The 25,097-nt window shown below is 39.5% G+C and overlaps 3 protein-coding genes across 4 annotated transcripts; 2 read left to right on the forward strand and 1 right to left on the reverse strand.

Annotated features, from left to right (window-relative positions):
• Positions 1-17,506, forward strand: LOC145488380 (synaptotagmin-6-like). Its single transcript, XM_081467239.1, has 8 exons — positions 1-244; positions 9,997-10,237; positions 12,327-12,618; positions 13,418-13,593; positions 14,388-14,666; positions 14,910-15,071; positions 15,392-15,509; positions 16,127-17,506. Exons 3-8 carry the CDS (start codon positions 12,366-12,368, stop codon positions 16,426-16,428), a joined length of 1,290 nt encoding a protein of 429 aa, XP_081323365.1. The 5' UTR covers positions 1-244; positions 9,997-10,237; positions 12,327-12,365; the 3' UTR covers positions 16,429-17,506.
• LOC145488388 (protein STPG3-like) lies at positions 274-7,024 on the forward strand. Its single transcript, XM_081467246.1, has 7 exons — positions 274-2,365; positions 2,535-2,599; positions 3,687-3,833; positions 4,515-4,600; positions 4,944-5,067; positions 5,895-6,023; positions 6,391-7,024. Exons 1-7 carry the CDS (start codon positions 2,172-2,174, stop codon positions 6,516-6,518), a joined length of 873 nt encoding a protein of 290 aa, XP_081323372.1. The 5' UTR covers positions 274-2,171; the 3' UTR covers positions 6,519-7,024.
• Positions 17,507-17,524: 18 nt separating the features above from the next.
• LOC145488397 (protein SLC31A2-like) lies at positions 17,525-24,647 on the reverse strand. 2 transcript variants are annotated; one of them, XM_081467252.1, is made up of 4 exons: positions 24,155-24,647; positions 18,796-18,871; positions 18,431-18,560; positions 17,525-17,814 (listed from the first exon to the last, which is right to left on the reverse strand). In XM_081467252.1, the coding sequence occupies exons 2-4, from the start codon at positions 18,860-18,862 to the stop codon at positions 17,538-17,540; spliced, it is 474 nt and encodes a 157-aa protein (XP_081323378.1). In that variant the 5' UTR covers positions 18,863-18,871; positions 24,155-24,647; the 3' UTR covers positions 17,525-17,537. The 2 variants fall into 2 exon arrangements, with proteins under 2 accessions (XP_081323378.1, XP_081323385.1); XM_081467259.1 differs by lacking the exon at positions 24,155-24,647 and having other exon boundaries at positions 18,796-19,289.
• Positions 24,648-25,097: the final 450 nt, after the last annotated feature.

The raw sequence follows: 25,097 nt of genomic DNA on the forward strand, positions 1-25,097 counted from the left end.
CCCAATATAACTGAAGGGAGTATAAAATTCCTTTACGCTTCAGAAGTTTTTTCCTCTAGAGTTTTGCATTTTAAGACAGACGCGCAAAATCTATTGAGTGTGATTCACGGCTTTGCCACGCTTGGCTTCAGGAGCTCGGCGTTGATAGAGACCTGTGTTTTCTTGATTGTGTTGCGGAATACATTTCTTAGTTCAATTTCACCACTGGCCGATATTTAAAGAAGTTAGTTTAACGTCAAAATCGGTAAGGGTGTTTTTATTTAATATCACTTTGTACATATCGAAGAAAGTGCAAAATGTTCGAGAAACCCTTAGATGCTTTTAATTGATAAGGGTGGTTTAGACCTCAACATAGCTGTACACCCATATCTGTAGTACTTTTGGACCTTTTGAAAGTTTTTGACAAATCTTTTCAGTATTAACTTGAAATTGAACTGTTAATGAGGTTCTCGATCGGGAACTTGGGAAATAATTCTTTATTCGACGTAAACAAAACTAAATTTTTTATGACAACTGAGCCGTAAAAAAAGCGCCCCATAAAGTTACTCGCATTAGTCAGTTCACGGACGTGAAGTAACTTTGTATGAAGTTTTCTGGTTTCCTGAACAACAGCGGCACATTTCATTTGGACTTGCTTGGAACATACCATTGGCCCGTTAGAACTGACAGAAAAACATATCTTAGCATTATTTTAAAGCCTTTAAAGAGAAAAGAGTTCTAACTCATATTCGTGCAAGGACGCGTGAAATTCTTTGTCCTCTCAAGTGAAACCAGCAGTCGTGAGCCAATGCATATCTTTTTTCTACCCGCTTAGACAGACGTCAGTATTCGGTTGTAATACATCCAAACATGATCATAGACCATAAACAGGAAAAATATAGAGTGGAAACTAAACAAATCGAAGTGCGTGCAAAGCTAAGAGAAGTATCGATTATTCAATTGATGTTTGTACCTTTAATACAATTTGCATTCTATTCTCGTTCTACACCGTTAGCTCGATAATATTTTAAATAAATATCAGCCACGTTTAGCGGAAAGCAAGGACATCTGTTCGATGCCCTGTAGCCGATTTCAGGTCTGCTAAATACAAATAATCGCAAAAGTATTGAGAAAAATGTGGCTTTCCTGAAATAAACAGCACAGCCTATTGTCTAAATGTTTTCGGTTTTTCGACAAATAAACTCAGATGACAACATCTTGGCGTCAAAAGAAACGGTTGATCAAACATGTATACATTGTGAGCTGTCATGTGTAAATTTCAGCTGGATAGATTCCAAGACTCTTTAATCAAGGCCTTTGCGCCAAAAACTAAATTTAAAACACTTATTTTTGATACGATGTTTTAAATGAATCTTGGGCATCTGGTTTAGTCAGGGTTTCCACGATTGAAAAATGTAACTGCTCCCGAGGGAACTGTGCCTACACATGCAATCAGCAGTTTGGCGAGGAACGCTCTTATATTGGGTCTGCTATGAAAATTTGTAAACTAAAAAGCATCTCGAATGTGCCCAAGACTATCTATTTTCAAAATTTTAACTTCGAATTCGATACACAAGTTTAACGCTACGACGAAGCTCGGTAGAGGGTCTTCTGTTACAGACTTCAGACTAAAAAGTATTCAGGGAGACCACCATTAAATCCGAGAGCATCCGATTGTTTCGGCACTTGTTTCACCCGGCGAGAAAAATTAACGAAAAAACCGAAACGTCACTGAAATCGAGTTCCCAAACGTTTTTTTCGGCGGAGACAAACGACAGCCGGAAATACGTCTTCGTTCGCGGGCTACCGTTATGATTAGAGTCATTTTTAATGGAATGTTCAAAATTACCTTCAAATCAAGGAAAACCTTACAGAAATGGTTAGCTATGTTAGAAGACAATTCAAAAGGTAATAATAAATCGAAAAGAAACAAGAAAGGTTAAATTTGTGGAAAAAGAAAGTTATTCCATTTCTTCCGTTCGCCCTTTCATCAGACGTCAGTTCCCATCGGCCATTCCTGATTTTACGCGCTCCGTTGTCACGTGACTTTCCTTGGAGACCTTGACACCGCCGTGTTGATTGTAAGACACTGTTGTTCTTTTGGACGCGCCGAGACGACATCTTTTTGGCAATTTCTCCAAACGCCACAGTTTTCCAAAGTGTCTTAATATGCGGAGTGTAGAGGACACTTGATGCCTGCTTTCAATTCCTCGCCAGATGCCGCGAAGCCGGCTGGCAAACTCACGTACACATTCGCGCCTTCTCTGCTGAAAGCGAAATCGCACATTTCTGCGTTGCCAGCGATTCCTCCGCAGGTTGGCACGTTATCAAGGACATATCGATCCAGAGTTCCTGCCAAATTAGCCACAGTTAGCTTGGTTGGACGGTAAGTTCCTGAATTTTCCTTTGTTTCAGTCTTTTTTAGCTACTTTGTGAAAAAGATCTTAAAACAGCCATGTGCATTAATTAAACTTAAGCTTAATGAATTTTAATGTTGGATGTTTGATCAGGGTTTGTTAACCGCGGCACAAATTCCCGAAATTTGTCATTTGCAGGAGGGATCAGTCCAAAAATGCCCCAAACGTATTTTTTGAGGAAAAAGAGGATGAAAACTTTGCAAGTAAGACGGAAGTCAAAGTTATGTTTTACATTCTTGGAATAACTTTACTATCTTTCATAATTTATGTAGTTCTAACTTAGCATAAGATATATTCTTTTTTGAGTTTTTAGTCCAATTCATTATAATTTTATTATACACTAAAACCTATTTTGTGGCAGATAATGTAATGGTAACTAAGATCTCTATATATTTAGAAGTACAGCTGTACTTGACTATGCATACCAGGACAAACAGTTTCTTTCATTAAGTCTAATATACAGATTTAGGCCAGTCTAAAAGAGTAACTCTTGGGCCAGATTGTTTCAGAGCCTGATTATGCTAACCCAGGATAAGGTAGAAATTTGATTTGAGTTTTGTAACTTTGAGGTGAGGTTTTCTGTATATTGTTTGGCCTTCTGTTTTAAGTTTTATAATCACACTATACACAAAACAAAGCAGCGAAAAACATTTGTATAGAAGTCAAAGTTATAACACGGTCAACTTTTATTCTTGGGTTAGGGTTAACCGGCTTCCAAACAACCCGGCCCTGTTTTCTGTAAGTTAACATGACATGAGCCCGCGATCCAATCGAAAACCGGTATTTGGTCAGCAATCAACTTAAAAAAACCATGTGACCTCAATGAGCTCTAAACTTGAGCCTGCGATAATGTCACGTGATACTGGTCAGCAGATACGTTGTTTTGACAGGTGTCAATTGATCATAACATGGATGTCCAATATCAGAGAAGTACAGTGTAAACCAAGGCTGTATGTCTCTGTCAAACTATTATTTGGAATATGGCTGCCATCTTGCGCAACTCTGTCGCCGTCACCATCGTTGTGCGTACGCGCCCACAAACAATACCGGTAGCCTTGATAACCATGAGAAAATTCATTAGTGGGTTTTCTTTTCTTTCCCATATGAGTATGGGGCTCCGCTTGGCAACCCTTTGGGCTGCCGGAGCCCCGCTAAAATGAAAGTTACAAAACTGTATGCACAATGTTATTATCCTGTGTGTTTAATATAGTATGCACCAAAATTTAACAGCATTTACATGTAAGGTTTGCAAAAATACGTTAACTGGATTTAACTCTGTCTGCATGCTAGGTCTAGAAGAATGTTTACAGTCACGCCCTCCAATGCGGCTAGACTTGACGGGTCCTAAACCTACAACCTATGACCCCCCTACAAGTCTACCTTGGGTAACGTCATCACCATCTTATACAATGAGACCCAAGACTCAGCCAGAAAAAGGTAATTGTTATATTTCATAACACGTATTTTTTATGGCTTATATGTTTTTACATTTTTTTAAATTTTTGAGTAGTTTTTAAAGGCAATATTTGACAAAGAAGCAAAGATGGTGCACAAAAAATGTTATCTGTGGATCAAAATTAGAAATTTGTCCAGTGATATGATTTATATGTCATTAACAGCATGTTATCAACTCATCTCTGAAATGCTTTTGCAGCTGTTTCTTTGAACTCTGGATAACTATAAAACGTTTTCTTGTGAAATTGTATGAATTCAGCTGTAGATAAAATGAATGTGTGATTAATATTTTATGAAGGGTTTTACATCTGGTCTCACGTAAAGGTCGTAGTATTAATTTGTCCTGTTAAATGTGGTACATGTAGATGTCTTGTACATTTTTCTAGTACTTAGCTAAATTTTCAAATTTCAAATCCTGGAATTACATGTATACAGTGCGAACAATAAATTTTTATGTAAAGTTTCAAAAGATTGTGTGATCTTTTGAAGACAAATGAAGCAAGCAATATTAATATAAATATCAATTTTGAAGATTCTTAACAGACCTACTGGTCGCATAATCCAAAATACAGTGTAGCAACAGTAAAAGAAAAGTTGCAGTCTGAATACTACTGGGTGACAAAGTTTATTTTATTGTCATGATTTTTTTTTTTTTCACAACAGATAAAGGGGGTGATAGAGTAGCATGGACCAAACAATGGATTGCCAGTCCTGATATCTGGACATACAGGGCAAACTTTGATAGCAGGGTGAGATAAAACACTATATTGTTTGTAATTTTAACAACATGAAACTGGGCTTCAAAGAATTTAAGACCGACCTGTGATTAATTTTTCAACATATCACTAGCAAACAAGAGTAGAGATAAAAAGCACAAATAGGCTCGATTTCCGCCGCTCTTTTGGGTCTGCCAAAACAGCGGTTGGTAATCAAGCTTAGACCATGAATGAATGGTCACGAATAAATATTTGTCGCTGATTTTTAATTGCATACTGTGTTTATCTTTCCTGGTGTTCTATCACACAAAATAATAAATTTATTTTGCTTCATGGTGTGGCATTGCATTGATAATAGTTTTGTTTTGTATTTCAGTATACCTGGCCATCTCCAGCTCACTACACCTCAAGAACTACTGTTGGTAGCCCCCAGTTTACCTTGCCAGAGTCTCCGTCACACACATTTGGCAAGAGGGGAGAATTCTGTATATCCAAGAAAGGTAAGTTCACATTTCAGCAATCAGCTAAGAATGCATATTGAAGTTAAATTGAGTTATTTTATGGCTCGTGTTTGTAGCCGATATCATAAATGCATGCTCTGATTGGCTTAAATTCTAGGGCATTATTCTCCCATAATGCCCACAAGAGATGCAAGCCTGTAAAACCAAAGCAAAAACCATATACTTAAAGAACTTATTAACCTCGGACATTCAGTCTTTATGGGAAAATCTCAAACCTCGGCCTTGCCGGATTGATATGAGAAGTTCTTGGAGTAAGATTTTCCTGTAAATACTCTTGGTTAATAAATTGTTGATAATTTCTGCTTGTGGCCACCTATGTATAACACATATAGTCCTTAACAAGTGGTTGCAAGTGCAATTCTTAGCGACCAATGTTTCATTCCTGTATGTATGGGCAGGTGATGAGATTAAGGAATTTGTTATTTAAGAGATATGGTTGTGACCTATTGTCACCAATTTATTAAGGTTTAATAGAACGTGTACAAGTACATATATCTGGCAGTTAAAATGGAAACACTCTTTTAAGCTGAGTTAGCTTTGGAATTTGTTCCGGGAAACATCTTGTCATGCCCCTGACATTGCCATAGCATGTCAATGACACTGACTGATGAAACTAGTCGTGGAATAGTATGTTGTATGCTACATATAAACACCAGCAAATTCAACTTTTTCACATTCTTTTTTATTCGAAACAATTTTCACAATTGATATTGCAATAAATTTATAGCTGTACTCAGTATAGAGAATCGAGCCTGGGATCAAAAATGATAATGAGTAGTGATCATGTTTAAATATATTTTGCACAGGTGCAGAGGATGAACCAGCTCCAAACCAATACAATTACAACAAGGCAAAGGAAAAGTGCATGAACAAGTCACCATCATACACAATTCAACAAGGCAGAAGGGGTGGGGCTGTGTTTTGGATGGCAAGAGGTCAGCCTTTACTCTTTCAACTGCTTGTTTGTGAAATATATGTTCATGAGCACAGAAGACTGTAACCTGTATGCTAAGCCCTGTATCTGAAAATGTTGACTGTCTTGTTGAATTGTTGTTTATTTGACTAACAGCTGTCATACATGTAGACTAAATAGTCATTTAGTAGTTTCTTGATTGATAGACAGACAGACTGACTGACTGACTGACTGATTGATTAAATGATTGATTGATTGATTGATTGATTGATTGAAAATGAATACTTGATGCTCTTCGTCTTCTTCATAACATTTTAACCATACTGTATCCTCAAAAACCCAGACTTCCAAATTTAATGTTGACATGTTGTGTTTTGCTTCTTCACCAGAGCCCGTCCCAGGTCCTGGGTCCTACAATCCTCGAGTATATCGCACAAGCAGCAAACGTTGTGCTCCAGCCTTCACTATCTCCAGAACACCGAGAGAGATTGGAATCACACAAAACTGTACCTTGTAAAAAGAGGTGTGAGATCAAGTTGACTTGAATCAATCCCAATGGTGGACTCAGTGAAGATGACTTGTTTGACAGCAGCCAACAGATTTGAATGTTGTCCATGGACAAGGAATGTCTTTGATCCAATAGGCATTTGGGCTTGCCTGTTGAAGCGTGATGTGTCACGCAACGTCACATCACAAACAATTGCGTTATGAAGGAGCAAAAAACAGTTGTTTGTATCTTGCAGGACAAACAAGACAGAGTTGTCTTTTTTCCTCCATAATTTTTAGATTTCCAGTATTCCAACAGAGTGGAAGATATGAGCTTGAATTGTAAACAGTGTTTTTCGATTGTTTATACATTTGTGCAATTTGACGTGTGACATTTGAATTTTAAGAGTACTATTTATATGCGGTAACTGAACAAATTATTATGTAATTTTGTAGTTGTATTTCATATTGCGCAGATTTATAGATTTTATATATGCATTGTTTTGAAATAAACGAAATAGCGTCTTGAGTTCCCAATTGCACCCTTTCAGCGCCCATTTATTTCATATTTAGCTTCGTAGAGTAGCGCGTAGTTGTTACAGCTATAACAAAAGCTCATACAGTGCAGCTCAGATATATACGAACTACGCATACGCGTATTATACGAGCGTGTTTTGCGTATACGCGTATGTTAATACGCGCACATATACGCGTATATACGCGCACATATGCGCGTATATACGCGCGTATATGTCTCTTTGTTATGCATTCCCACAAGTTTCTTTATGTGAAGCAGTGTTTGTTAAACAAAGGACATTACATTTCTGGGAATGAAAAAGGCTTCAAAGCGAAATTTGCATGTTGTTAAAACGTCCTGCCGATCAATGAAAGCTATCATGTTTCGAGTTTTCGATTCACTTCGCAAATTCACCGACAAACTACCGTTTATTAACACTTGCTTGATCTTAAGCTACCAAAACGGGAAGAAAATTGAAACCGTCGCTTGAACTCCCTATTTTAACACGTGAACTTAATGTTTTTACAAGATAAGATCTGTGTTTCGGCACGTGTCGGCAAGTCGTTTGCGAAATGTTTGTCTGAATTAAGCGTTCTGAAGATCCTCGTCGAAAAAATGATATCTCCGGTTATATTTGACACAGGTCATTCATTCAAATGGTAAAATAATCTTTCCTTGACGAAAAAATTGTTTATTAAAGTTTCTATGGTGCGCCGCTCACGTTTAGTTATTTTTTCTTCAAGGAAAAGTTCTGCGTTTCGGCACGCGTCGGCAAGTCGTTTGGAAAGTGTTTATTGTCTAAACCATTCTTAAGATCTTCGTTGAAAAAATGACATCTCCGGTTTTATTTGACACAAATCGTTCATTCAAACGGTAAAATGCTCTTTCTTTAGCTAAATATTAGTTTATCAAAGTTTCTATGGCGCGCTGCTCACGGTTAGTTATTTTTTTCTTCAAGGAAAAGTTTTGTGTTTAAGCATACGTCGGCAAGTCGCTTGCGAGATGGTCATCGTTTGAAGCGTTCCGAAGACCTTGCCGAAAAAATTATATCTCCGGTTATATTTGACACAAATCGTTTATTCAAACGGTAAAATGCTCTTTCTTTAGCCAAATAATTGTTTATCAAAGTTTCACTGGCGCGTCGCTCACGTTTAGTTATTTTTTCTTCGAGGAAAAGTTCTGTGTTTCGGCATGCGTCGGCAAGTCGCTTGCGAGAATGTTTATTGTTTGAAGCGTTCCGAAGACCTTGTCGAGAAAAGAATATCTCCGGTTATATCTGACACAAACCGTTGCAAATGGTAAAATACTCTTTCCACGACGAAAGAATTGTTTACTGAAGTTTCTATGGTGCGCCGCTCACATTTTGTTATTTTTAATTTTCTTCAAGAAAAAGTTCTGTGTTTCGGCACACGTTTCCAAGTGGCGCGCTTGCTTGGACCGTGTTTACTTTGTGTCGAAAAAAAGTTCATTCGGTTGTGTTTGCTTCATGAAGATGGGACTGTTGAAGCGTGTAGGTTCTATTTGACAAAACCAAAGCGGTAAATTTTTGATTTAACGGCAAAATACTCTCTCTTTTAATTATATTCAGTCAGTTAATTTTCTGTCAAGTGCCCAATTGCAAAATGTTAGTTTCAGCCAACATTTTCCTAGTAACTCTAGTCTGAAGGCATACGCGCGTATACAGTATACGCGTATTCAAAATAAAGAAAACTCTTTCTCGCTCTGTGGCAAGCAGTCAAGCCATTGAAAACAACAATGTCTTGTTAAGAAAAGAAAAAACAATAGGTTAGCTCATACATACTAATCAGGTATACGCGTATATACTGTATACGCGTATGTGCGTATATGCATACGCGTATGTGCGTATATGCATACGCGTATGTGCGTATACGCGTATTGGGCTGACGCGAATTACGCGTATATTTTGGTTCGGATATATCTGAGCTGCACTGTATTCCGAAGCAGCTAGTAGGGTTTCCCGTAAAAAAAAAAAAAAGTCAAAACACATGAGAGCGTATTATGAAGTGTTTTGATAGAAGCTGACAGTCCCTCAAGCTTTTGATTATCCTGAGAGCAAGCTCTTTAACTCTTGGGGGTAGGGGTGGTGCTTTTTGCCCCCAAGGCAGGTTTTCATAGCTAAAGAATATTGTGGCCTGCGAATTGGAACAACAGAAATAAAAGTAGATACAGTAAGCAGTTGTTCGAAATCGGAAAAAAAAATGTGAAATAGCACTTTGTTGGACAGCCTAAGAAAAGGCCGCTCTAAAATTGGTACAAAACAGCATTTGTAAGGAATAGATATTCACGCTTCTTCCAGAATACCATTAAAAGACAAATTTTATTATGCTCTTTTAGTTTTGGCGTCCCTTGCTGGGAACACTGCAGCGCGATAAACGGTTCAATTTTGTAGAAGTATAAAACTTGTTTTCATTCATCCCGTTTAATTGCTCCCATTTTCCCTTGAAGTTAGATACCCCGGTTCCAGAAGGTTTTCTGTTCACTTCCCCGAAAAATAACCTCGAGAATCATGAAAGCGTCGCTTGTTGTTGAAGTAAGTCACAGTTCACTAAACATAAACAAAGCAATGTGAATGTTAGCTACTGCTGATAAACAAAAAGTCCGTTGATATGTGCCCAGTGACGCGGAAAAACCGCTACTCGAAAATATCAATCCAAAACAACTGTTAAAAAAGTCAACAAACCCTGTAAGCTTTATCAAATTTTGCTTTTCAAGGGCCCAAAAACACCCTTTTCTGAAATATTTTCCCTACAATATTTTTGGCATCCTGTTGTTATCGGAAATTGGCAACGCATGCATTCCCGTTAAATTCGTGACGTGGGCATTTGATACGCCCTGCGAGTCAAAAAGGTCAAGTCAGATTTTCTCTGTTTGTCTGTATGTGAAATAACGCGCTCCAAATTTGAATAGGCGTCTCGTTGAACAGTCATTTACTGTATTTATTCATCTAGGCCAAATCTCTTTTCTGTTATAGGGTAGCAAAGCGGTCACCCAGCGTTTTTTCCACCCAAACCTAAAGCAGTACATACAGCAATATTTGGCCGTGACTATGGGTTGACGGTTTGGAAACTTTGTTCGCTCGCGAGGTTGCATGTTTTGAAGACCGTTGGCCGACGCAGCGATCTTACAGGGAAATAAATTTGGCTAACAGTTGCATTTTATACTGGAAGATGACAACTATTGTGGATTGGAAAGGGTTGTGTTTCGTTAGCTAGGTAAGTAAATTTGTGTACTGATAAAAAATTCCGTTGTTGTTCTGATATATAAATGCCAAGTATCGAAATTTTAATGTTTCATTTAGTTCAGCAGTTGAATTATCTTTACTATTAGCTGATGTTTTATATTTTTGGTAGAGACTAGTGAGCGAATTTTAGCGGATTTTAGAAACGACTGGCTGAAAAAATATTTCCAGACTCGATAATTATAATTCCAAGGCTCAGACTTTTTATGGAAAAGCCTAACGGAGGTTGTAGTGTGTTAATAAATTATACTAAAAAAAAAGATTCAAATTTAAAGGTAAGAGTTTCCGGAGCCTTTTATTGTTTTCTTGAGATATTTGCAGACAGTTACGTTCAAAAAGTTTCACAGAAAACAAATAGATATCCGGAGAACGAGAGTCTAGAGTCTTATGTTGCGGGACTGGGGTCATTAATTAAGTAATTAATGAAAAATTAAAATATTCAAAAATTAGAATTTCTCTTCCATTAATTTTTGTCCTAGTCTGGTTGTTCTTCTATGATGAGTTATAAATAAAAAGTTAAACGACAGCAAAATAGGGATCATTTCATGCGATTTCAGGTACTATCCAGAGAAGCTTGTCGCCTCACGAAGTTCTTTCCATATTTCAGTTAGTCCAGCCCCATATTTGAAATATCCACAAAAATTTGTTCTTCCGCTTTCGGCGCGGCTTCAGTCTGTTCGGACCTGACAACGGTATTGAGGTCACTGATTGCCAAAGAGCCTAAGAGGCAGACGCGGGTTTAGATTTCTCGACCGATTGGAGGTTTTCGCATCATAACGTTAGGAAACTAATTTTAAATGTTGAGAATACGTCGGATCTTATATGAAGTCTAATTATCCTTCCTAACAGTAGGCCAAATTACTTATGATCCGCCCACAAATCATTTGGTGTAAGTCGGCCATGTTGACCTTCACCGACCTTTTTCAAGTCATAAAAAAGATTTTTCCGGAATTTAGCGGATGATGACAAAATTTACTGAACACAAAATACTCGTGCCCTAAAAATACTTTGAAATTTTGAAATTAAATATGCAACAATTGGCCCTGCCCCATTTATGGGACCTTTTATGGTGAAGATTAAGCAGCCTGGGCTTTAACTAGGGACTGCGACTCGTTGTAAAGAAAATCCCGTAAGAGTAAGATGTGCAGAATCGTCGCACGCTGGTCATGGACGAAAACAATCCTGGCCCATCGTTGTGGAGAGGTGACGCTAAGTGCAGTCAACGACATGTGTCTAGATACTAATGAAGCGAAAATGTTTGACCTCGCCAAGGTGCTTATTTTTTGTTGTTTTTACAAGGATCACAAAAATGACATGTTATTTTCGAAAATAAATAAATTTTTTAGGTAATAAATGGTTAACTCCTCGTCAATAGGTTTTCTTATCGTCTGCCTTCTATATAAAACAGCTGATAAATAAGGGCTCCAATTTGATCGGTCGTTACTCCATTATAAAATTTCGCTACACACGGACAGTACACACACCTCTATACAGCTACCTCATCGAAAGGGAATTTTTCTGATGACTCTTCGCGGCATAATTATAACAACTGTGCAGGAGAAGAGAGATATGTAAGCTTTGAACGAAATCCATTGTTTTAGAATTTTATGAATGGTGATCGCATTTATCTATCTTTTCTTTCAAGTTTGCCACATAACTTGTATCATCACAGTTTTGTACGCAACTTTTGCATTTTCGAACATCAAGCTAGCCTGCGAACAGGCTCCCGGCGAGCTCGAAGTCCCGCCCCGATCGCTTCGCTATCGGAATTCTTCAGTTTCGCGCTAGCCGAATTTTTTTCCGTCTTTGCCGGGAGCCTGTTCACAGGCTAACATCAAGCCTGAAAAAAATTCCGTCTTGAACCGATGCAAGCCAACTGGGAGCTGGTCACGTTGTGAGTTCGTATATTTAATATGTACATTTAGATGTGGACGGCGTAGCAGGCGTTCATTCTAAAAAAAAACACGAAAGGGGAACAAAACGGCGAGCGAGTGCGAAAAACAATATGAAGATCATATGTCTGAACTGTGGGATAAAGTAAAAATTCTTATTTCTTTTCACAGATATTACGGGGGAACGTTTGAGAAAGAAAATTGCCAACGATGTCTATAGCATTGTGGATCATAGCGTACACTCTGATTGGTCTGTTGCTGCTTATAACACTTGTGTACGTCGGAGTTCTGTCGTATAAAACTTACGTCATCCGACGGGACAATCGGAAAATGGGTTATAACTACGGTTTTATCATCGGCACGCCTTCGGAAGGGGACAGGCCTGGTTCGGCTAAGGATACGCCACCGAGTCCTAAACGACTGGAAGCCTCGGTTAAACCGCCAACTGTTCCGCCCTATTCTGGTAAGATACTCCAAAAGTGGCAGAATGCAAACAAACAAAATGTCAAACAAACAACAAACTTTAGCTTCTTTCTCTAGTCAGTTCAGTGCTACGGAAAATGAGGTTCAGCCTGAGTACAACTGCCTTATTTCCTATATGACAGGCCGGGACTGATGTATGCGTCAAGTATTTTTAGGGTATCTGATCGGAATGCTGACCACTGAATCTTTAATTAGCAAGCGCTCGAGTAATAATGGTGAGTGAGGTAGAGGGGCGAGCGAGAGTGAGAACACGCTCACAAGTGCACACAAATCCAGTGCTGGTAGGTTGATGCGTGTTGTTTCTCAAAAAGTCCTTTTTTTTTCGGAACAGTAGTTGATGAAACACAAAAATTCTAGGTCATTATTTGGGTTATTATAAGATTGGGGCAACTGATTTATAGAGACATTATACTGATACATCATAGCTTTAAGAGTGCTTTAATAATGTTAGCCATTTACGGAATTTCCAGACATTTTGAGCAGAGATCAACAGTAAATCCAATTAACAGTTCAAGTCTGTGTGCTCAAGTGTTCGTGCCAAATGGCATGCACATACAGCCATAAGACCTCATTTTTAATTGACGATGCCGTTTCTCCTCCCTAGCCGCCCCTCCCTAGTTATGGCGCACTGCGCGTGGAGTTGTGAGCCTGTTACACTCGGTAAGTCGATCCGCGTTTCGCTGCGTTTCACAGGCGAAGCACAACGACACTTGAGCCATGGTACAAGACACAGCAATGTCTATAACTGATCACTTGTTGTTTCGCACTTCCTATTTTAGTTGGTGAGGTTCATGAAGTTCATGTCCAGCCTCTTCTAAACAGACGCTCGGTCGTGGACTTTTCACCAGTACCCGGGAGTCCAACCACCCCACTGACTCCCAGGTCACCAAGTACTCCGTCGTTCTTTGATGATTTGGGTAGCCTGGATCCGAGTCTTTATACAACTATTGCTGAGGTGGGTCTAACAGAAATATCTTAATTCCTTGTCACTCGATGGGTGCTTTTCGTCGGAGTTTCGAAAGAATATTTCCCAGACCTTAATTTACTAACCACAGTGCTTCTGCAAAGGTTCCGTCAAAAGTAAGCAACTGTGGAAGATTCTCGTTTAGCTCTGTTATAGGGAAGCAGACAAAGTGATGTTGATAATCCTTCAGAAGAAGAAAAAAAACAGCGCACTGCAGGCCGTTTTTCTTCTTGCGCTGGCTTTTGCGTCACCCTTCGAAAGAAAGCGGGGTTGCCCGAAATGCATATTAATATCCACCAGGGACAAATTTTGAACTTTTCACTAGCAATTTTGAATCCCAGGGGGTCTCCCATATGAAAAGGTCGGGCGTGCTCGTCGTCTCACTTAGGGGCATAAATCAAGGATTCTGGTCTCACTTAGGGTGTTGATGACAAAACGCCACTATTTTTAGCTGTCAGAATATCTTTTAGGGTGCACTGGAAGAAATAATCACACAAAAAAAACGCACTTATTTCCATATTTAGGCTCAATTTTTCGCGTCTCGTGAGTCCGATCTTCTAATGCGGGATCCTGTCTTAAACAGTGGCTGGTAATCAAGCCTTTTCCGTTTTAAGTGGTATCTTTTAGGGGTCAAATAAAGCTTGAGCCACACCAAGATTGGTCTCCATTTGGGGTTTAATTCAAATTTTCCGACGAGCATCCCCGACATTGTCATATGGGAGTTTCCCCCGGGTACCGAATATTACCTCCTACTGACGTGTTGTTCTGTAATCTCCATTGCACAGGAGGATGAAAATGCTCTCTCTCCGGGTAGTCCTGATGGTGCCTCTTCTTCTCACAATCTTGGCCAGGCTCATTTTATTGTTAAGTTTGATCAGCACCGGTCCGTTCTCACGGTAAGGCTCGTCAAAGCGCTGAATTTGTCACCGCTTGAAAAGGAATGGAGCAAGCCTTGTAACCCTTATGTTATCGTTCAACTGCTTCCTGATTACCGACATCAACTGCAATCTACGGTGCACAAGAAAACTACCAACCCTCGCTTCGATGAGACTTTCGAATTTGAGGTAAGGAAAAATGCAAAGCCCTTTGGACGCGTTGCGAGCGTACATATCATTCCCACTTTAGACAATGCAAGAGAGGAAATTCATGAAATAAATTGAGGATGTTGGTAGTGCATGCCTTAAACTTCAAGCCGGTCCACAGGTATGTCACTCCAATGGTGGAACATAAATAATAGGGAATTAAAGTTCACGACATTTTTTAGTTAAGGCATAATAGACTAAACTAAGTTCTTTGTCCTTTCATAGTTAACTTACAAGGAGCTTCAGCTTCAGACATTATGGCTGACGTTCCTGTCATTTGATTCATCGTCACGTCACGATGTGATTGGACAAGTGGTTCTACCGCTGACTGATTTATCGCTATCTCAAGACAATGTGTTTCGTACTGACATCAGACCGAGTCTGAAGGTATGCATGCGTTGATATTTATTACAAGGACATGGTGCATATAGGAATGAAACTCACCACTCTATAATTGAACAAACTCACTTGAAATGCCGTCTGATAATGGTCTCCTTAGTTAGACATATAACGTATCTCTTAACTGAACACGGTAAAGAAATAAATGGCGCCCTCAGCAACTTCTGGATTTTGGTCTCGCCAGCCATAAATCAGTCATTGGCAGAAATTCAGTCCGCCGCTTCGCTTGATCAACGGTGCGAGCGGAGTCGGTCGATTCATTCATAGCAATTTATGAATTGGTTTGTTTTATTTTACTTTTCTGTTAGAAACAAGTTTCTTTAGGAGAACTGATGGTTTCCCTTGGTTACCTCAAGTCCGCGGAGAGACTAACAGTTGTTGTCATCAAGGCCCGCAATCTGCCAGCGGTCAATATTAAAGGATCAGGTTTGCGAAGTTGACGAAGTTGACTTAGTTATTTCCTTTTCATCCTTTTTACTGGGATAAGTATCATATTTTAGCTCTATTTTCTGAAAGACCGAATGTTTTGAAAACAAAACACGAAAGAGTCATATTTAAACATACTAAAGTGCATTTTCCGACAATCAGTCTCTTAAAATTTTCACATGAGTTAAAAATGCGACCACATAAATGGTGATTTTCTCTAACGCATATGCATCATTATAAACAACATATGCTGATGCAGATAAAAGGTTATAAGTGGCGACTTATGTTGGAAATTTTCCAAGAAAAACTCTGCGCAAGTGATCATCAAATCATTCAGTGTCTATCTACGTTGTTTGATAGTGCTTATGTATATCCGCTAGTGAAAACCAGCCTTTGAATTTCCCACATAGGTTGACCATTCAAAAGTCACATCCTTCTAGATGTTGTTCTTCAGTAGCTCAGTAGCTTTTGTTTCATCCCCACGGTAAATTTCACATCCATGCTTTTTCACTCAAGATAGGAAAGGGTAAACGTAAGCATGTTGCTTTGATGCGCGGCTCCTGTGGCCGGTGGACGCTAACGACTTGAATTTCTTGTTCTTTACTTTTTACTCGTAGATCCATATGTTAAAGTCTATCTACTCGTGGCAGGGAAACGCGTGAAAAAGAAGAAAACTTCCACCAGGAAGGGATCACTAAACCCTGTGTTTAACGAGGCTGTCTCGTTCGACATAGCAATGGACGCCATGAACTCAGTTGACCTACTACTGTCGGTCATGCACGAAAACATGATTATCGGCTGCGTGTCAATTGGCGCGCACGCCACAGGAAAAGAACTTGGTCACTGGCGGGAAGTGCGTACTGCCAACAAACCAGTGGCGCACTGGCACCTGCTGCAAGACCCAAAGAAATTTTATTAAGCAGGATTTAATGGAAACTGCGGTAGCAAATTTCAACGTAGGGCTTTTTCATCTTCGTGCAAGATGGTCATTGAAGAAGAATGAATTGAGAATGAGAATTTAACAGCTTGCCTTTTGTTGTAATTGTGGTGCTAGCGACAAGGCCATCAGCTGCAAGTCTCAGGAACGAGGCGGAATGAGGAGGAAGCTTTTCATATCTCCTCCCCATTCCTCCTCGTTCTACCTGGATGACAAGCTACATGGACTGGTGATTATGTGGTGTATGATGTTACCGGAAATTCCTGTTTGAGTGTATGTCACATGACCCTTGAAACAACGGACGAATTAAGGTCCTTTTTTCAACTGTGGACATCATTTTGCAGAGTTTTGGGGGTTTGCAAAAGAGTTCAGAAAGACAGTTTTGATAAGTGAAATTTGTTTAAAATAGAAGTCTTTTCAGTTTTGTTAATCTTCTTTAAGATATCGTTTACTCTTTTTACATAAATATGTAATACTATAGTTTTTAGAATAGATCTTGTCGTTATGACAATGTAACGTTTTTGATAAACATCGTATGTTTCGCTCTATTTTCAACAGGAACTTTTATAAAAAAGTCTCACTGCAAAGGAATGTTTTCAGTAATAAAATAAGAAAGACAAAAGAGACTGTGTTGAATGTTGCAAAAATTAAGCGAAGAACACGAAAGCCTTGAACATTTTGAACGACTATCAGTTGGATTTGACAAAACCCAGAACCTCTGAAACTGTTCTTGTCAGTTAAGCTCACACATGTCCTCAGGGGTAGGGTGCCGGGGAATGTGCCAACTTTTCGCCTCTTCAGTCCTATTTGAGATTCCTTCCTATCGCACTGCCATGCTTGAAAGAATCTGAAGGAACAAAGTTAGTTTCCCCGATATGATTCTAACTACGGATCGCGACTCGTAAAGTGGTTGATAAACGTGCACAGAATTATATGAATCGCCTCGCTCTATGCCCGTTCTGCCTGTCAGCAATGTGAGCTGATCAAAAAAAATGTTTTCAAAGTAGAGCGATCTCTTTCCATGTCGTTACTTCGCTCATTTCCAGTGTTTTTTCCATCTCTTCCCAGGCGGAATAGAATAGCATAGTTGATTAAGACGGTGAATATCTATGTCGTTGTCCTGGAGTTTGTTTCCCGTTACTTCTGTAATAATTCTTGTTTCTCCGCCCATCCTCTCTTCTTACGTTTTGGTACTCCCTACAACGGTACCATGTGTACAGCGGATTTGATAAAAAATAACCAAAGCCTAATCCAGTGACAATTGACACAAAGAGCCAAATGTTCCACGTGCCAACCACCAACATCAACAGATAACCTGCTATGGCATTCAGAAGATAAGAGCCTGTCCGTAAAACGTGATCTTGTATTCTGAAATAGTAAGACAGTGTAGGGTGTTAACGGAGTGCTATTACAAGGATTTTTGCTTCATTTCTGTCAAAGCCCATGAGTAAATTAGCTCATACACTAGATATTCCTAGCTAGAGCACTAAGATGTTCATTGAATTGATGGCAAATAAAAATAAGTTTAGATGACTTTTTCAAGACCGAAGGAAAAAATTCGAAAAGGGCTGCGCGACGTTTTCATTTTGATACCAAAAACCTTGTTCACGCGTAACTCATCGGAACACCCCTCTGGAAGCTTCAGTACACTAATGGGATAATTTGTAACAGCATTACACCATTATATGTAGGTTCCATTGATTGAAATAAGTCTTTCGGCTTTTGGCTTTTGACTTTTGACTTTTCCAAGTGATGCTCATGCGATGCTAGCCTCCTGAGCTAACAGACAATTTTGGTCTCGTGCCGTGATTCTTTCCTGAGGAGTGCGTAATGAGCCATAAGAACATCTGCGTTGGAAGCATTAAAGCCTGATTTAAAGTTTCACAAATTTATTGCCAAAGAATAACGTTTCTCACTGACAAAACAAAAATGTCAACCGTGAGTTTAGCCACGATCGGACTGTTAAAGCGATACTGACACAAACCTTTTGGTTGTGGAAGATTTCTGGGTTACAGATCTTTTGGCGGCGGGAAGGTCGAGGTAACTGTGATAAGAAGACATGAACTCGTAAAGGACAGCAAGAGAAAATACCGCAATAAGAGAACCGCTCAAACCTACGAGGATAAAACGGAAGAAGAATTAGAAATCCAGCTGCCTTTCAACTTAAAAATGGACAAAAAAACTGGTCAGTTTAAAGTAGTCTTAAGGTGTTCTCGGCTGAGGGGAGTCTGGACACGGCAGTAATCAGTGAGTCGGGTTACCGCGCCATCTCAGACTCATCTCAGGCTTCGCTCGGTTATCGTAATAAAAACGAGGCTGGTTTTAAGAGCGTTTCCTCTCTGAACGTACCATTTATTGATGTCACCTTCCACTGCCGAATAAGAACTTGCACCTCTTCAACAACGGATATTGTCATGGTCCAGTGCTACGAGAAAGAAATGATTACCAACGCAATTATTGTGTCCTTAGCTTACGACAAGGAGCTGTGCATCCCAAGCATTGCCGTATTGTTGATGGAGACTCTTTTAACTTCAAACCAAGTTGCTCAACTAAAGGACTTGATGGCAAGATAACGAAAGAATGGCAAACATTTAAAAAAAAATCCTTTGTAATTTCTACTAACAGGAAATAAGCTATGATGCGGCTCTTTATTTTTGTTTAACTTGAGTTTAGTGAGCCGTTCCCCTCATCAGGAAACTCAAAACTAATATAAGAGAACATCCTCGTCCAGATAGCGGTTAGATCCTCGTACCCAGTCCCTTTTTACGAGTCGGTTTGACAATTGCATGCAACATTTCATTCGCGTCGATTAGGTCTTCTTTATTTGTCAGTATTTGGATGCACTTTAAGGTATCATGGTGGGTGGATTGACAGTGTTTGGAAATCGCGATCTTACGCTGGCGCTTTGAAAGAAAACCCCATCAACCTAAACATTTTCTGAAAGCTTAATAGTTATAGGATACAATCATATCTTTGAAATTTTCCAAAAAGTTATTGTCGCAGTGATATTAAAAGAAATACCCAGAAACACTGCTTGGCTCAGTGAACCGGTTCGCTTCCGCGCGTGAATTATCGGAGCGGCGCGATTTACATCGGAAATGTTTTCTCAGACAACACCCTCAAAAATCGTGTCTACGATTTTCCAGATGTGGTTTGTTTGTTTTTTTTATACACCCTCCTAAACTTTGATATTTTTAATGCGGACATTTCTTTCTACAAATAAAGGCCATAACTTTGAAACGGAATTGAAATTAAACAAAGCCCGAAACGGTTTTTCGAAGGAGGTATCCTAGAACATACCTGCCGATTTTCAGCCAATTCCATCGGAAGACTCGCGTAAACGAAGTAAAAATGTTCAACCTTATATGCAGTTTTATTTTATCGCGAAAAACACGAACAACCTTTTATGAGATTTGTATGAATAGGTGTTAAAAATCCCCTCCGCACTGACAGATGTCGGCATGGGTCAGTTTACCACAACAATGGGTTATGACAACTTGAAATAAACAGACGACTAATATTCTGGCGCGGAAACCCGCGTTGCAGTGAAGTCGTCCGAGAAGGGACAAACTACAAGTTAAACTGCCGTGATCTTTTACTTAAAAGATTTCGTCGGCGGCATTGGTATTATGTTGCTTAAGTTTAGGCTCCTTCTTTCTCCAGACATTTTTTGAAACCATGCCTCGTGAAGCCAAAAAACATGAAAAAGAGGAAATCTCGAGGTCTACATAGTCAACATCTACATCTGCGCTTGACTCTCTCGTTGTGGAAATTTCGGAATCGCGTCCGTTCTACAACAATTTCGTGCGACTAGCACTTGTTGTATTTTGTCCTTTAGCTTCATTGGCGGGACTAGTGTCCTCGAGTTCCTTCAACCATTCTCCTTGGTTACAGTGCGACCCACGGTCGCTCAGAGCCAAAGATCTTGTTCGACTCTGAACCTGTGGGTTCCACCAGATTTTCGCCTCTTCGGTCTCTTCAAAGACGAAAATGGGCAAGAACTTTTCGTCCTGACATAAAGAAAATTTGGCAAGAACGAAAGCCAACTTGCGATGAAACAACCAGATCAAGAAAACTTCGCGTGCACAAATGAGGCCCTGTTAGGAAGGGTACCCATGTCCCCTGTCTGAATTTTGCCACCAGCCATGTCAGTATTTCGCAAGATTCCTATGTCGCCTGTCGGAATTTCGTTTCAGAGGAGTTGTCACGGTCGGGAAATTTGACCTCGTTCGATTGAAACGAAGCTACACGTATAACACATCATAATACCTTTGTTCAGTTATCAAAAAAAAAACCGACACAGTGCTCTCAAGTCTCACGCATTGAGCATGAGGTTCACGCAAACGAATTCAATCTTGCGCTCTCACGCTGAAACTATTATTTCTCACACATTGAAGGTTCCTTGCTGTTTTAGTCAAGTACATATATAATTAAGTATCTCTTTGGATATAATTTAATCCTTGTATGCTTTGCACTTGCTTCGAACACTTTTCAACAGAAGGAATTCTTATGCAGAGCCAGCATTTCTGCGGTCAGTGGGTTTAATGATTACTTTATGGTTACTTTTAAAGCATCACATTTCGGCTCAGAATGAAGGAAAAGACTTCTTAGCTACTTCAATTTTTCAAAATTTTCTAAGGGGCTGGGGACATGCTGGGGGCATATTGGGGGCATCCTTTCTAAGGGCTTGGGCATGCTTTCGAGCGCTGAAGTTGCTAACCTCCTAGGGGATGTGGAGGCATGCTCACCCCGGGAAATTTTGAAATTTAGATGCTTGGAATTGTTATTTTCAGCCTTTTTCCAGGCAGTATTTGGACCTGAAGTACAATCGAACCTATGAATATTTTTACTATGTTTATGTTTAACAACCGTTCTCTAACTCAAAATCTGAACAGCCTCAATCAGAATAATCTCTCCTATCTATAATTTTCCTTTGAATTTGGCGTAACCCTTACCTTCTGTTGAAGACGAGAAGACCTTGGCAAGGTAAAGGTAAAGGTAAAGGTAAACTTTATTTAGCCAGGGTGGCCCATTCAGCGACGAGGCTGATATCCAGAGGGACCCTGTCTCTCTTTTCCTTCCATAATGCCATTTGTTGATAATACAGCTTCATATTCTTTTACTGGTGACCCAATAATAAAAATATGAAGCAGACTTTCGAAGATCTCTTTCCTTTTTCCTTAAGCGTGTTTTTAGGCGTTTTAGCGCACTGCTCACTCAGCTGAGAGTGAGAAAAAAATACTCAGCAATGACGGACTCTATTTATTCGACGTGGACGTTTTAGCATATATAAGAAAGCCTGGGTTTCACAACCCGTCGACATCACGCGTGAGAGAGGAAAACACATTTAAAACTCTGGAAATGCATCTTCACTTCAACTCAGACGTTTAAAACAGAGGGTCCCCAATAGGTTTGGCGGGATGCAGGATTTGGCTTTTTTTTCGTCGTGATATTTGGGATTTGAGCTGAAAACAGGGGCGGGAAGCGGGAATTACAATAAGGAGCGGGAGCAGGATTTCGTGTTTTTATATGGTTGGGATGCGGGAGTCATAAGGGGAACCGAGCGGGATAAGAGATTTCAATTCTTACATGACCTCTGACCAGCGCAAAAACCGGCAGAAACGTGCGTATAGCTGTGTCGAGTTTTCTACGCTTGTGTCTGTAATCTTGGTTCCCCGATCCTTTCCAGTTTTTCTTGTCTTTCGACCTTTTCCAGAGCGCTTGGTTTGTTTGGACCAGGATGGCCACACCGGATGACAGTGATAGCGATTTACCGTACGAAGTATGCGACATTACGAATTGCGTCGCCATATATTACGAAAAGGATGCGCGAGCAGGAGTGCCATCATTAGGAAAGAAAAGTTCTGAGCCCAGATTTAAAGGAAAGTGAAGATAATGAAAGCTTTAAAAGAGACTGTCAAGTGTATTTACGGGCCATCTCTTAAATATGGGAATGAACAATCTTTTTCTTTCACTGATACGTGGACAAAAGAAAACAAAGCAGTAAACCTTTTACGGAAAGAAACGTTATAATCATTTGTGCTTACTTATCTGCTACCCACTGAATTCTTTTGTGATCTTTTATACGATATCTATTTTTAAATAGTCTCTGTGTTAATAATTAACGCAGAAACGTCTTTGAAAAGTGGGCGGGATTGGGATTTCCAGGCAAAAAAGGGCGGGATAGCGGAATTAACAAGGAAAAATGGGCGGGAAAGCGGGATCTGAGAACCCTATTGTAGACCCTCTAAGACAATCACTGCAATCTCAGTTGCGAAATTCGTTGTCGGTCTATCTTGCCATTGGTGTCGCTTTTCCCTATTTCGCTGGAGTAGTCTGTCGTTCGTTGCCAATTCATAGCACTCATGTCGCCGTTTCAAGGCCATGTCGCTTGTCGGAATTTACCCCTAACAGGACCTCACAAATGAAATATCACACCGCAATTCGCGTTACTTGTGACAACTGGCGGTGAATTTTAATTAGAGGTGTCAACGCGCTGTAAGGGCTTAATAATATTCAAAAATAGTTTTTTTGCTTTAACTTAAAAAATAAAAAAGCCCTTTCCCCCTTTCTTTTTGCAAAATATTTATCTCAGTCTTCCCAATTTGAACAGCCAAAAAAAAGTTTTCGCATTTTTCGGAAAAATCCACCTACCATGATACCTTAAACATTGAAAGCTTTTTTTTTTGCTCACTGGAAAAAAAACTGCATGCACAAGCTTGAAACCCCAGACGAATAAGCTATTTCAAAATCAGTGCAATTTATTTGCAAATGACGAAGCTGATCTAATTATTTGCATTTTTAATTTATACACGGGCTTAAATTTTAAACTTAGTCCTCCTTGCAATTGCAGAAGTTTCGCGGTGAAAAGTTCGTTAATGTGGTAATTTGTTTGCTTTGCACACTATGCGGATCAATCAAACTTCCGTGCAATTTGGATGAAAGTTTATCTACGCGAATGGAACCTTTCCATAGAGTAGATTTTATCATTTACTCCGTATAATTAATATCTAAAAACATTAATTATGTTGCATTAGCGATGCATTTAACAAAGCTCTTCAAAGTCTTCAAAGGTTCAATTTACCTCGGCAACCGTCATTGAAGTCGTAAAACGTTTAGATCTCGGATACTCTGAAAAAGGTTACGTAACTCCAAAATCTTCTTCAGTTTCACTTCGAGAAGTAGCACGAATCAAACACTGCGCACAAGTCTTGAACTTGTAAGTTGTGGTTATTTGTCTTTCAAATTTAGTAAATATTATAAGTAAACGAACCAAGGATTCAAATAGATGTCAACATCGCTATAGCTAAACTGTTCTGGTTGTAATTCCCAAGAAAGAGAAGAGATTACAGTCCTCGTTCATGTTATATATGCAGGTTATCTCAATGTAGCTCGTTCAAAGTTTAATTTAAATTAGTTTCTCGACGCTCAGATACCGAGGAAGCGAACCATTGTTATGCAGAGCGAACGCTTGCAATTCTCAAGAAGAAACATAGTTAGCGACTCATTAGGAAATAAGATAGAATGCAGAACCTCCCATGAGAAAACCTTTGACGAAAAAAAACTGAGAGGATACAAACATGAACACGCAATTATCAACGCTTGACTCTGAAGATATAAAGCTCCTTTTAGCTTTCGTGATCTCCTTCGTGATCATTTTGTATAAACACTAACAGTGAGTTACTTAATCGAATTAAAATTCGCTTACCTTTTTTCAGCAGTTCTAGTTCCCTTCAAACTTAAAGGTCGGGAAATGTGAGAGTTTTTAGAGCATGGCGTTATGCGAAATTGATCGATTACAGGTCACACTGGCAAGAAGGATTAAATCTGTCTGGGTTGGATAGTCTTTTTGTTTTGGCAAACCGACAACTCTCTTTTGTTCCGTGGAATTTCCGACAGCTTAACATGTTTGTATTAGCTAGTAGCAGGGCCCACGTAGCAAATTTGAGTTGTGGAGGGAGTAGGGGTGGGGAGAGGAAGGAGGGCTTACGCTCCAAAGAAGCTCGAAGAGCAGAACGAGCAAAGTAAGGATAATAATTCCTATGAAGTGGCAAGAAATGCGTTTCAAAATCACTAACCGTCGGCGTCACATGTAATTGCAAACTGGTCAGAACTGATGTTTTTACTGTCCTATTCGCCATCTAATTTGTCAGTATACTATCATGAACATGCCGACTTTGAAAAGCACAACCTATAGCTAAAAGACCTATTTTCGTCGATAGAAACATCAAAATAATATTCTTGTTTTGTTTTAAAAAATTACCTTACCCATTGACTCCCGGAGCTCTTTGCCAAAAAAAACACATTTTTTGGATATTTTGGAGATATTTGGCCTGGATATGGGCCCAATTAGCTCCAATCTTCTCAAAAAGGCATTTGCAACATGACAGCATGCCCTTCTTTCCACTAGTGCGGGTTTTGCGACATTTTTTCTCGGACATACGCAGAAATCAAAATTTGGCGTTTTGATTTCGTTAATTTTTTTTTTTACGCTCGTCCTTTTTCTCCTTGTCTTATCTTCTTGCAGCAGTGATTGACCTTCTATTGGACTTGCTTTCAGTTCAAAACTTTCTGAGAAGGCATCATCGAGACGGGCAATATTTACCATAGAGTAGCTAAGTGTAGTCGCAAAACATTTTGCTGCGAGTTTT

The sequence above is a fragment of the Orbicella franksi genome, chromosome 1 (genome assembly GCF_964199315.1).
Source record: "Orbicella franksi chromosome 1, jaOrbFran1.1, whole genome shotgun sequence".
In the NCBI taxonomy this organism is placed as follows: domain Eukaryota; kingdom Metazoa; phylum Cnidaria; class Anthozoa; order Scleractinia; family Merulinidae; genus Orbicella; species Orbicella franksi.